Source organism: Anguilla anguilla, chromosome 13, assembly GCF_013347855.1.
Source record: "Anguilla anguilla isolate fAngAng1 chromosome 13, fAngAng1.pri, whole genome shotgun sequence".
NCBI classification, from domain to species: domain Eukaryota; kingdom Metazoa; phylum Chordata; class Actinopteri; order Anguilliformes; family Anguillidae; genus Anguilla; species Anguilla anguilla.
This window is the reverse complement of record NC_049213.1, coordinates 10725878-10739727: the sequence shown is the minus strand read 5'-3', so window position 1 is coordinate 10739727 and position 13850 is coordinate 10725878. Positions and strand designations below refer to the sequence as shown.

The 13850-nt window shown below is 41.9% G+C and overlaps 1 protein-coding gene across 1 annotated transcript; it reads left to right on the top strand.

Moving 5' to 3' along the window:
* The first annotated feature begins 5002 nt into the window (after nt 1-5002).
* Nucleotides 5003-13850, top strand: fam83c (family with sequence similarity 83 member C). The gene is made up of 4 exons (XM_035386740.1): nt 5003-5957; nt 6781-6948; nt 8130-8254; nt 11469-13850. Exons 1-4 carry the CDS (start codon nt 5454-5456, stop codon nt 12709-12711), a joined length of 2040 nt encoding a protein of 679 aa, XP_035242631.1. The 5' UTR covers nt 5003-5453; the 3' UTR covers nt 12712-13850.

Below are 13850 nucleotides of genomic sequence, written 5' to 3'. Positions count from 1 at the left end.
TTTTAATTGCTTAACTTGAATCAAATGCTTGGGGTAGCCTTCCACAAGCTTCTCGCAATACTTTTCCAGAATGTTTTCCCATTCTTCCTGACAGAACTGGTGTAACTCAGTCAGGTTTGTGGGCCTCTTTGCTTGGACACACTTTTTCACTTCAGTTCACAAATTTTCTATGGGATTCAGGTTAGGGCTTTGTGATGGCCACTCCAATACTTTCACTTTGTTGTATTTAAACCATTTAAAACTTTGGAGGTATGCTTAGGATCATTGTCCTGCTGGAAGTCCCAGTTGCGACCAAGTTTGAACTTTCTAGCTGATGTCTTGTGTTGGTTCCGTTGCTTCTATTTTCCAAAGTGCACCACTTCCTTTTCCAGCAAAACACCCTCACAACATAATCCTGCCACCCCCATTCTTCACAGTTGGGATTGTGTTCTTCAGATGAAAAGCCTTACCCTTTTTACTCAGAAAATAGAATCAGATTAGATTATCTAGAAATACTGAAGCAACACCTCAAGACATCAGCTAGAAAGTTGGAAGGTGAACTTTCACCTCTGCTTCTAGTTTTTAGTGGACTGAAACAGGTTTTCTCTCAGTTTTTGCCTGTACTTGGTGCCGCACTTGATTTCTTCAGATCTGAAGACCCAGTCCTTGCTAAGAGAAGCATCACCATAGCACGATACTGTCACCCTCGTGCTTCACTGTAGAGATGGTGAAAAGTGGAACATGTGCAGTGTTAGGTTTGCATTTTGGCCAAACATCTCTATTTCTGTCTGACCATGGAACCATTTGGCTGAATTGCTGTTGTGCTTCAAGATGAGTTTTTGTAAGAAATGACTTATTTTTGTCCCTGTGCTATACAGGTCAGGTTGTTAGTGCTGTTTATATTGTTGATGGATGCACGTTTTCTTCTGAGATAACTTTATCCCTGATTTGCTGAAAAGGCTCCTTGGTGGTAAGTTTTTCAGTCTTTCCCTCAGATCTGACCAGTGACCCTCCGAAAACAGGTGTTTATTGTGAAATCTTGATAATAACTCGTAAGTAGACAAAAGCCTATTTTATGTGCAAATCTTATTGTGTGGTTTGTTGTGATTTCTTTCTTTGCATCTTCATTTTGGAGCTGGTTGAATATTAATGTAATAGCATTTCTCCATTTTAAATTCACTTTGAGTTTCTAAATACGTTTTAAAATTTGTTTTTGTCTGAACATGTGTGGCTTTTATAACAACTATTAGATCTGAAATGTGAAAGAGAAAACTATAAATAACTGAAAACTTGAAAGAAACAAAATGTGCAGGTATGCAATGGGGAAGTGTTGGGGGGGGGGGGGGGCAGTACAGAATAGGACCGTTGGGACCTTTGTGTCCTATCCGATTTTAAAACAAATTTCTTAAGTTTCAAAAAGAGAAATGCTTTATTTATTTATTTATTTTTATAACTGTTGCTTGTATTTTATCCTCACGATTAAGCACAGGGTACCATGAGCTTTTAAAGTGTAAAAGTTTTTTTTTTTTAAACCTGTAAGCCATGCATCTCACCATAATACTGAGGGGAATGACGCGCAGCCGTTCTGCTTCACTCATGACAAGACATGGACGTGAGGGAAGCAGCCTTTTCACCTCCGTGCAGGAGGGCAAATCCAGGCATGCGCTGATCCAGAACTGCTTGCACACCATTTCCATGTTACCTTATGATCCACAAAGGCTTGCATTATACAAAAAATTACCACTGGCACTCATTAAAGCAGCGGTGGAAAAACCAGTTTATTTTAATTACGCCGTAGCAAAGTCATTCACATCATGGAAGGAGTCGGCAGAAGTCACTTCAGGTACGCGGGACGACGTGACGGTTAAATTGCGCGTTTTGTCAGAACCAATAAGGCGTCTGTTTTAAACGGAGAGGAAAATTATTTTGGTCATTGCCGTTGTTCAGGCCGTTTTTATTGGAATGGTCGCGCCGTGCTCGCCACAGCTGGGTTGGAGACGGTCACATGGCCACACGCGCAACCTTGTGAGGCCCTGCCCTTCCTGCAGGGCTTTCGTTTGCATTTACGGCAGCGCGGATGGCATCTAAGCATTAATCCAGCACCTGTTGCTTCTGCGTTTCGCCAGTCGTCCCATTAGAAACGTTCGCACTTCACACACTCCTGGGCTTCACAACTGGTGGCTGAGGAAAGATCTGATCTCCTGATTCTTTTATGAAGATTTGGTCCCCTTTACTCACCTTAAATAACACGTTAATTTGGAATTGTGTGAAATACAGATGCGTGGATATTGTAAACATGTCGATGTGAATTAGGTTCTGTTTTAAATATAGGGCACTGGCTGTAACATGTGCCCACATGTCGCGAAAGCGTAAAGACAATATTAGCATATTTGTATGCATTATTATCTGTGGCCGTTTTATTGCGATTGTCTGTTTTCAAGGGACAGAATCAAAGGTGTTCTATAATAATTAAATATTTGGCAAGTTGCTTAAATTCTGGCTACGTCTGATAGATTTTACATTTACATGTATTCCCAGATTTGGTTTGCTGTCATTGCTGAAGAATTACAGTACATTAAAGAAAACCGAAGTGAATTAAATAAACACAAGCATTTTGCTTGTAATAGAGGCTGGTTTTCCTGTTCTTCAACACAAAAAACAGTTTTTTTGTACAATGGCTTGAGACTGAGGGCAGAACAGAGCAGTGCTCTGAAACAGCCACGCTGAGCTGGAACAGCCGCGAGCCTTTGCCTAAATATGCACTTCACTGTCAGCTTGATTGTTTTATTGCAAATGCTTTGTTGCTGACTACATCATCGACTGCCTCCATTGTGTGCCTTTTTACCTGGAAAAGCTAATACTGTTGTTTGTAACTTCTTTTCTTGTTGCAGACAGAGTCTGGTAAAACTTGATCGGGCAGTTCGAGAAGGTGTTCCATGGAGCTGTACGCCAAGCAAAGTGTTCTCAGGAACTAGCACTAAGGCTCGGCCTAAAATAATCTAGGGCTGATATTACACCAAGCTACTGGCTCTAGACAGGATGGTTCAAAGGGCCTCATTGATAAAGTGCAATAGGGCCATTGGAAATTAACTGAAGATGGTTCGGCCCCTCTAGAGGTATCTTGCATGTAGAATTCTGCGGGCAAAATGTGGTGGACCAGTGATGTGTATGCGGCGTAGTGCATGCAGTAGATATGACCAGAAATAAAGCAGAACACGTCACAGTCCTGGGTTTTTGTGTTTATTTCATCAAGGCCTTAATTTGACTGTATTTTGTGAAAATGGCAAAAAAAAGAGTTTAGGATGATTGAGGTAGACCTTTTCATGCAATATAACAAAAAAAATTTAAGCATTATTCAAATAGAATCACAAATCCCAGGTTAAAAATGATTAATAACTGCATTTAAACAGTGTAAATGCAAAAATATATTTGTTTTTAAAAATAAATATTTCTTGTAAAATGCTAATTTATTCAGATGATCTGAGTCTCCAGTAGTTTCTGTGGTTTACTACCGGCTTAGGGAAATTAAGCTCTTCCTTTCACAGTACAAAGCATTGAATGTGATCTAAGCCATGGGTTTTTGTTTTATTTAAAAAGTAGATGCTGTTTTCTTGGAATAATTATGTGTGTCAGATGTATTTCTCTTTTTATCATATTTCTATTTACTTTTCTTGTATTGCTAAGTAAAACTGGGGGAGGGGGCTTTAAAAACACATGGTCATTGCAAAGAAGAAATATTATTTAATACAGTATGCAGCATCAGGCTACACATTCCATGAGTTTACACTGGCTCGGTGAAGTATTGCTCTGAGTGTCTCTAAAATACATTTATCAAATCCCAACAAATGTATTTCTCTACAGAAATGCGTATTGGTTCTGCTTTGTTATTGTGAGTTGTTCACTGAGTGCATATGTATTCTGGGGCATATTTCATATTTGTGGATTATTTTGTGGTCATCTTCAGAGTTTATACAATCTACGAATATAGTAGGCTTAAAAGGCTCATGTTTAAGCAAGTTGCTTTAGCAGACAGTCGAGGTGAAACATTAAAATTGTTTCACTGAAGCTTCAAGTCTGTGAACCTCCTGCTGTCGTTTAAATCATCAGGCTGGTTTCTGCCTGAGAGCCCCGCTTGGTAGATTCTAATGTAAATTGGCCCTGTGACTGGGCAGTCTGTCCCTTTTATTTGCTATTCAAATTAAACTTGGGTTAAGGACACAGCAGTCAGCCGTTTTAGAAGAGCTACGTTCTAATTACTGTTTTATGAATACAGTATACGATCATGATGAGACTGTACGTTATTAATTAGGACAAATATTACAATCTCACAAGATGTTGCTTTTTTTTCTCAGCACAAATCTTAACCTACGGCCGCAGGAACCGATAATGGGTTAACGCTTATTTTAAACCATGGATTTTTACGCACTTGACACAACAAAAGGGAGGCAATTCCATGTAAGACATCTGTTTTTATCAAGAATCGTTGGTCAGTTTCAGACTTATCCACGTGACATGATGATTGTAAGTCGTAGCCTACTTGGTAAACAATGACGTTTTCACATTCAAATCCTGATACCCTTGATAAACTTTTTTTTTTTTTTTCATATGATCTCCCTTTTACGAAATCACTTATAGTGAATCATACGTGATGCTATCGTTTGTCCTACAGGGAATTTCCTCGTGCGATGTGTAAGATTGTTTTTTTTTTTTATGTGTCCATTTGTAAAGTAGCCTACTGGCTGTCATCGCAAAGCCCGAGGCAAAAACAAGACGGAACCAACTTTATTAGTGCTTTAGTCACAGGTGTGTCAATTCCGGTCGTTCGAAGATAGGTGAATGTTTGCGTACAAGGAACTGAAAATGTCCACAATATTTTCACATTTCACGCATATATAAAAAAGTGGCAACAAGTTTAAAATATTTTTAATGGTTGGTTTTCCATAAATTTAGGAATATGGTCATTTAACCTAGTCAACTACAATGCTGTAGCAGCAATGCTAATCCCTCTTAATTACCTAATAACCTAATAACTTGATCCGATTTTCGAAAGGGGGAGGGGTGGAATTTTATTGTTAGCTTTTAGGTTGAACAAATGCTTCCAGCGTAGAGCCATCCTATCTGCTCAGCAAGATGAGCGACAGGAAGGAATGTTTTTTTTTTTTTTTTTTTTTTTACATGCAAGGTATGGGTGGAGCTACAGCACGTTTCAGCCCACGACAGGTAGCTCGGTACAGGTGAACGAGAGGCGTTTCTCAGTGAACTGACGATACGAAAAGCCCCCGGGACCACAGTCAGTACAATGACAGGGAACGACAGCGACTAGTCAGATGCAACCTATATAAAACAGATCATTTCCTGCTGTTGTATTTAGACTAATGCAGTGCTTGTCGTTGTTTTCGGCAGTACATTTCGCGTGAAATATAAGAGAACGCGAATATTCAATTATCTGGTAAGTGTAAAACTTTACCAGAACAATGCTCAGCTCAGAGTCGTTGCGGCCGAACATTCATCGTAAGGCGCTCGGCAAACTTGCCACCAGACTGGAGGAAGTGAAGAATCCATGGCGACAAGTGTCAACCTTGGAGTTGAGCCACAATGAGGCCGCTAGACTGGCCACAGATGCCCTGCTGGAGTCCGGAGAGAAAGAATACCGACGGGTGCTAACGGAGGAGAGAGAACTGAATTTTCTTTCACCACTTGAAATCCAATACATTACTGATAGCGCCACCAAAAACGTCTCCGATAGTAGCGGCGCAAATGGATCTGAGCGAGAGTTTGGTGAGGCAGACGCGGTGTCGGAGCTTACGTCTGGGACATATTTTCCAATGATGTCGGACGAAGATGCGCCTGCTCTGGAACTTGGCTGGCCGGATCTCCCCACCCGGTACGGTCCATCGGAAACGCAGATCTATTTCCAGAGGGACAAGTCTCACAATGTCAAAGATCTCATTCGTTCTCTTATCAATAAAGCAAAAAAGGTATGTAAGGCATGTCATATAAGCTACCACTATATATTATTTGGTCATATGTGTATGCAGTATGTTATGTAAAATCATGGTAGCCATACGGAGCGGTCAGACAATAGTTTCGTAAGAATTGAAGAGGCTTGTTGAATACTCGGATGTCCTGTCTTACGTGCAGGAAGACAGCCCTACAGGAAAGCCTATTCACACATGAAAAACACAAGTCAGACGTGTATAAGCGATACGGCCATAATTTAATAGAAGGATATATATATATGGTAAATGGTAAATGGACTGCATTTATATAGCGCTTTTATCCAAAGCACTTTACAGTTGATGCCTCGCAATATATATATGTGTGTGTGTGTGTGCCTGTCTGTGTGTATCACACATTTACATGATCACTTTGAAATTATTTTGATGTTGTGAGGGAATTAACTTTCAAACAAGTTTGATTGCATTTTGGAATGCACCTGTACAAAATGCATAGGCCGGATTTTAATGGATTTATCTGGCTGAAAAATAGTACAGGAAATGTAGCATTCCATATACCTTAGCTGAGCAGTGTGACAGATTGCTGAGGTCTGTGAGGCGGTAGGTGTTTGTGAGGTGCGTACTGTGTGTCTCAGGTGGTACAGTAAGTGTCTGTAAGGTACTCAGCGTAGATGGGATAGGCCAGATGAACAGGCCCTGGGGCTTTTCCTAAGGTGATTTGGAATAGAGTTCAGAAATGGTGGGAATATGTCAATTAGTAAATAAAAAAACTACAGTTTTCAGACAAGGATTGAGTGTTCCGATGAATGTTGTTGATTGCTTTCATGGTTTCTTCCAACTGCAGGTCATTGCCATAGTGATGGACCTTTTCACGGATGTGGATTTACTCTGTGATTTGATGGAGGCCTCAAACAAACGCAAGGTCCCTGTGTATATTCTTCTGGACAGCCAGAACCTGGACTACTTCAAGGACATGTGCATTGCTCTGGACATCCGCAACTCCCATCTGAGTGTAAGAATGAGGACAATGTCCTATCCCACAGCCCAATGTTAATTTTTTTACTGGCTAATCTTCCAGATTTAGCCAAATCACTTCTGCATTAGCAGAAATGCAAAGTTATTACTTGGTTTAGATGAAACGGAATTGTTCATGATTCTTATCCTTATCTGACAACTACTGATCTTTTTTCAAAGTTCCTGAATTCCTCTGCTGGCTAATTAGGAGGGGGAGAAAAAAGGATTAAGAAAACTTTAGCCTGAACTTTGTGTGGAACTGTGTTGTAAAACTGATATTATTAACATGTATTTCTAGAAGTGAATGGATGCTTAGCAGTTCAAACAGTCACAATTAAAACTGAAAGACGGTTTGCACAATGCTGTGGGATAAAGTGTGATGGTTGATTATATGTATTTGATATTCAAATGGGGTGGCACAGAGGTGCAGTGAGTAGCAGTTGCCACACAGCAAGAAGGTCCTGGGCTTGAATCCAGGCCGTAATGTGGAGTTTGGAAGTTCTTTTCATACCCACGTGGGTTTTCTTTGGGTACTCCGGTTTGCTCCCACGGCCCAAAGGCATGCTGGTTAGGCTAATTGGAGAGTCTAAGCAGCCCAACGTATACTGTGGACATGCTTCAAGTCCCACCCCCTATGCCCAGGAACAAGTGGATTTGATAATGGATGAATGATATTCAAATGAATAACACACTAGCACACATCTCTTATACTGAACTGCTGCTTAACCAAATGTCTCTTTCTGAACTGATATGTGGCACTGCGGCATTCAAAAGCATCCTTTCATTTCTGCCGGAGTTTTTTCGGCTTTGCATTTTTTCAAAAACACGTGTAAAAGCGTAGCTGAGATATGTTGTATTTGATCAGTTCAGGCATGCTTGCTTACTGGAGATAAATTAAGCCCCATTTATTTTGGCAAAATGTGTTATGGTTACAGATGCAGGAAATTCATCTTCATTAAATATCCTTATATTCAATGGAAAACTCTTAAAACAGCAAGAGCTGAACATTTTTAAAAAGAGAAACCAACTGAGCCAACACATATCAGACTGTCTGGGATTGAATAAACCCAATTTATCTTGAAAATGTATCAGTTTTTTAATTTGAAGAAATATGGTAAGTCTACCTACAGGTGTTTTTTTTTTCAATCTCATTTTAATTAAATTCTTATTACTTTACAGAATATGAGAATTCGCAGTGTGTGTGGAGAGACATACTGCACCAAATCTGGGAAAAAGTTTACTGGCCAGGTACAGGAGAAATTCATGATTATCGACTGTGAAGAAGTTATTGCTGGATCGTATAGGTGAGGAATCTTTGCTTGCTTTTAGTTACATTTTGTTCCCTCTCAATCCCAGTTAGGAAGGCTCCGCTTTCACCAAGCTTAATAGAAAAAGTGTTTTGTATTTAAATAAGTGACATGTGTGCATTTATTTGTAAAAAAAAAAAAAAAAAAAATGCAAATAAGGACAATTGCTGACTACATGCTGGCCAAAGTTGAGGTTAAATGTTGATTAAATCCAGTCCAAAAATAATGACAATTCTGAATTGAATACAGGGAAGATTTAATGGTAAATTATGATGGAGTCAAGGTCATAAAGGTCATTACAACTGAACTAGATATTGATCCCACACCATTTCTATGCCATGGATAGTGCCTTTAAGCATTGGGCCACTTGACTGCTCTGTATTGTGCCTATATGAATTTTCATGATTCAAATGTTCTCTTCCTTAGTAATGATGGATGATGGTATTAACTCTAACAGTGGTTGGCCCTGCTCCCAGCTATTATGACCTCATATGCTGTGTCAGATACTGTTGCACTTTAATGAAAGAGAAGCACTGCTATAATTTGACTGTCCATTACCTGTGTTATTACTGTTTTATAAATTGCTTGCAGGGTGTTTTTTACTATAAGTACTGTTAGTAGTCCTTGAGAAGAATGTCTGTTTATCAAGTAGATTGTTCTGTAGCTGGTGATATTGGAGATTTGGGGCAGTTCACAATGAGAGTTCCACATTTGGCTTCATAACCTGTTGCACTAACGATAGATACACTAATAGCTACGTTCGGTTCTCCACTTGTGTAAATAGTAGTAGTAAATTCTGTCAGGCAAAAAAGGCCAAGAACCTGAGTGAGATTCGCTGCTTGTTGCTAAAGTGAATTTCGACTATGTGAAGTGCTCTACGAACCGGAGTCTTGGCTCTTGTCCTTGAACTGTTGAAGGAAGTCTGAGCAATCAACTGTTTGTTCCGGTATTGATGTTTTAATTTAGGGTAGGGAACAGGGCAGACAGGTGCCTAAGGTTTAACTTGTGGGTGAGTGTGCAAACACTGTTAGCACTGGGCAAGCTTTTGTCAGAAGATTTTCCTTCTTGCTCCTGGAGAGGCAAGGCTGTTTATTTATCTGAGATCACTTGAGATAATCTCTGTGCCTCTCTAAAGGTGGACTTGTGGACATCGTCAGACAGAGGTCAATACACATTTTAGGGTAAAAAGAGCAATAATAAAAAGTCAAGGGTGTTGCTACATTGTTGTTACAAAGCCTACAAGGCTTCATATAGGAATTATAATTACAAAACAACATAGCTGCACTTCAGTGGCCATTGTTCTCTGATGAACATTCAATAGTTTCTTTCCTGAACATCAGTGACTGCTGTTTCAAAAATTGTTTTGCCAAAAACACCATTTCAGATAATTGGTGATAAAAATAGTATCAAAGCATCTCAAAATGGTACTGTATGCATTGCGTCATTTCAGGATGTGGTTCTCATTGTATCTCAGTCTTTTGAAGGTTACTGTATTTATCTGCAGAAATCCATATTACCTAATTTAGATATGTATAAGGGAACAAGGCAAGGGATTTACCAAATAACTTTGAGTGAAAATTAGTGTCATTATGATCGTAATTAATTAATTTAATAACATATGTGCACATGTATTAACCATACAATTATGAATTCCTGTTTGATAGTTATAAACATGGAGATAATATCTGACTTTCTTCAGTTATATAATTCTTGTTTTATCTTTGTAATCAAAGGGCTGTATTTTAGCACAGCATTTTAATAGTAGTAAATGGGCAAAAATAAATAAGAAAAACATCATATTTACAAAGATACTGAAAAAATTTAACAAAATAAAAAGCAAGAGATTTAGCTTGGGGATTCCTTAATGCAAAACAGCTAAAATACATACCACAGACATGAGGTAGCAGGGAACGTGAGCCAGCTATACAATACCTCACTGTAGTTATGCAAACATGCAAATATGACGCCAATCGATGTTTGTCCTCATCATGTACAGCATGTTTCAGAAGAAGTGGTGTTAAATCTGTAATGACGTGCAAAGGTCTTCCAGTAAAGAGTGCATGGCTATGTTCGCACAAGGACATTCTACAAATTTCTGAGGAGGACAAACCAGTTGCTCATTTAAATAATGTTCAAAGTTTGTCTCTTTATGTTTGTTAGGTTGTTATAGTACACAGGTGTCCAATTGTTATCTGAAATGGGTCATTGTGGGCGCTGCTTTGTTCTAGCCCACCACTAATACACTTGACTTGATTGAAAATCATCATCAAAGTTCATAATCAAATCTGGGTTCATAGCTCTGGGCTAGAACAAGTTCACACGTCACTGGCTGTTCTCGGTTAAGGTATTTCGCTTAGGGCGATCACTCTGCTTTTGTGTGCCATTCAACGCTGATTCAGTTTGAGCTGTTATGACCAATTACTTCTTCAACCCTTGTTGAACCCTCTTCCCAAACAATCCTCAGTGCATTTCCATTAACTTCTGTGACTATGACAAAATGGATCCTTTGATAATGTGGGTGTGGCTGTGATGTGCGTGACTGTGCTGTGTCTCCCTGCTGTGCGTGACAGTGCTGTGCTGTATGTGATTGCTGTGTGTGGCTGTGCTGTGCCCTGTGTGTCTATGCTGTGTGTGACTGTGCTGTGCTGTATGTGACTGCTGTGTGTGTCTGTGCTGTGCGTGACTGTGTTGTGCTGTGTACCTGTGCTGTGCTCTGTGTGTCTATGCTGTGTGTGACAGTGCTGTACTGTATGTGACTGTTGTGTGTGTCTGGGCTGTGCGTGACTGTGTTGTGCTGTGTGGCTGTGCTGTGCTCTGTGTGTCTGTGCTGTGTGGGGCTAGATGTGTAGCTGTGCTGTGCTCTGTGTGACTGTGCTTGGCTCTGCATGACTGTGCTGTGCTCTGTGCATCTGGGCTGTGCGTGACTGTTCTGGGCTGTCCATGACTGTGCTGTGTTCTGTGTGACCATGCTGTGCTGTGTGTGACTGTGCTGTTCTCTGTGCATCTGGGCTGTGTGTGACTGTGCTGGGCTGTCCATGACTGTGCTGTGCTCCGTGTGACCATGCTGTCCTGCTCTCTGTGTCCCACAGCTTCTCGTGGCTGTGCTGTGTGTGGCTAGGTGTGTGGCTGTGCTGTGCTCTGTATGACTGTGCTGTCCATGACTGTGCTGTGCTCCGTGTGACCATGCTGTCCTGCTCTCTGTGTCCCACAGCTTCTCGTGGCTGTCAGGGCAGGTCCACAGCAACATGCTGCTCCACTTCTCCGGCAGGATCGCCGAGCGATTCGACTGCGAGTTCCGCTGCCTCTACGCCGACTCCCAGATCATAGATTACTTTTACAACCCGGACGAGGAAGGCCTCCCCTTCTATGCTGCCTTCCCGCCCATGTTGCCCGTCACTGGGCCCAGAGACTTCCAGGACCGCGTGAGCTCTCGGGAAAGGCTGGGTTCGGACTCCAGCAGCCAGTCCAGCAGCAGCCTCTCCAGCGTTAAGATGGCTCCCGGAATGGCCGCCACCGTCTACCAGGTCACCGACAACAATAAAGAGGCCAACAGCCCTTTCACGAGCCCAGAGAGAAGAGGGAGCCAGAACTCCGACGCCCACACCCAGGGGCCAGAGAGATGGGGGGGCCAAAGCCCCATGGCTCACAGCCAGGGATCGGAGAAAAGAGAGGGCCAAAGCTCCGCCCCTCACAGCCAGGGATCAGACAAGAGAGGGGGCCAAGGCCCCACCCCTCACACCCAGGGACTGGAGAGAAGGGGGGTCCTAGGCCCTGCCCCTCACACCCAGGGATTGGAGAGAAGAGGAGTCCAAGGCCCCACCCCTCACACCCAGGGACTGGAGAGAAGGGGGGGCCAGATCCATGTCCAGGGTGGCCATGCAGCCAGAGGCTTTTCTAATGCCAACGGTCACAGCGCAAGCGCAGAATGGGCATCCCCGGTGGCGGGCCAAACAGGGCTAGAGTGGAACAAAGCTGAAACTCCCGATTACCTACGGGGTAATTTGGGAGGAACTACCTCAAAGGTCCAGGGCCTCAATCTGTACGATCACAAGCCTAACTACTTTCACAGTGGCATGCCCAAGACCAACCCTCAGATGGACACCAAAATGACCGGCAAACACAAGAACCCTACCAACCCCCTCCTCAACAAGATCTCCGACTTCTTCCAGTACCCCTATAAGGAGAGGGAGACCTACAACCTCCGCAGGTCCCCGCCTCAGAGCACCGCCTTCGGGGGGCCAGACCTCACCCAGGCCGAGCCCGAGAGCCAGCAGCCACTGCCCCCGCCTCCACCCCTGTCCCCCGAGGCGTCGCCCACAGACGTGGGTATGAACCGGCAAGATGCCAAGAGGATGACCCTGGGTCACAGCAAGCTGGACCTGGTCAATCACTACAACAAGATGAAATCCAAGCACATCTACAGCAGGTTTGAGCTAAAGAATAACAACACCTGAGATGAGAGGCTGGCCTTTCCTTTTGACCTTGGGACCTTGGGAGGAACAATGCCTTGGTGTTGGGGGAGAAACACCAGCACAGGAGGGAGCAGTCCAGCTCCATGTCTTAACACTGCCCACAGTCTAAAGAGTGCATTGCACTGTACTGACCTTGTGGTCACAAGGATACTGTGACGGGAGTTTTGTTTTTAATGAGTATCGATCCATAAAGGCACTCCAGTGCACGCTTTCTCCTAAGGAAGGCCTGAAATAATCTCTTGTTATGTTGTTTGAGTTATTCTGTGAATATAAATGGTAGGCTACTGTTGGCTGAAGGTTAAATATTTAGGCAATGTAATCGTAATTGGATGGCAGATTCACACATGCTTGATAAGATGAAACGGCAAATGCCAAGTTTTAAGTCTTGAAGGGGACGTATGTTGATATCCCATGATAGGGAGTCTTCCAAACTATGCATGTGAATTTACAGGCAGAACGCTTGGATGAGGATTTAATATCATGACCAAAACCCTAACTTAACTTAAAATGTATTTAATGGCAACTTGTAATTAGATTTTAACCCGCTGTACAACTTTTGTAAATAATTCATCAACTTTGTTGAACTCATCGTTGAGTTCATCTATGCAATGGGGTGACATGTTAAGCAGTAGGGTGGAGGACCACAACAGTATGGTTGGCTGTTATTCAACACCAAGCCATAGTTGAGAAAGACTTAAGCTTCTGTTTGTCACCTGTACATTGAAAAATGTGGTTTTTTTTGTCACATTATGGCAAGCACAGGAATGTAGTTCTACTCATCACCGGAATGCCCCATGTGCAGATCGGTTTTTTTGTTTGTCTTATTTTGAGTACTCTGTTCCGGCATTGTCTGTCAACACTTCCTTAACGCCCTTATCAGTTTTTTAATCTCTTTTGCATAATGTGATTTTTTTAAATGAAAGAAAAACATTGTTTTTTTTCTCTCCCCACGGAGAAGAGCAATTTGTGTATATTTGTAGATAGTCATGGTTTTCTGTTTTTTTATGCTTTGACTTTTTCATTTCATTAAACCATGTTAATTTTTGCTGTGGCTAGAAAGAAAGTATTTGATTACAGTGTTACAGACAAAACATGAATGCAATAAAGAAAGATGGAACGAA

Excerpts from the sequence above, each read along its gene's own strand:
- fam83c (XM_035386740.1), top strand. The coding sequence starts at position 5,454 with ATGCTCAGCTCAGAGTCGTTGCGGCCGAACATTCATCGTAAGGCGCTC. Across the intron at positions 5,958-6,780 it reads TTATCAATAAAGCAAAAAAG|GTCATTGCCATAGTGATGGA; the intron begins GTATGTAAGGCA and ends TTCCAACTGCAG. Across the intron at positions 8,255-11,468 it reads GTTATTGCTGGATCGTATAG|CTTCTCGTGGCTGTCAGGGC; the intron begins GTGAGGAATCTT and ends TGTGTCCCACAG.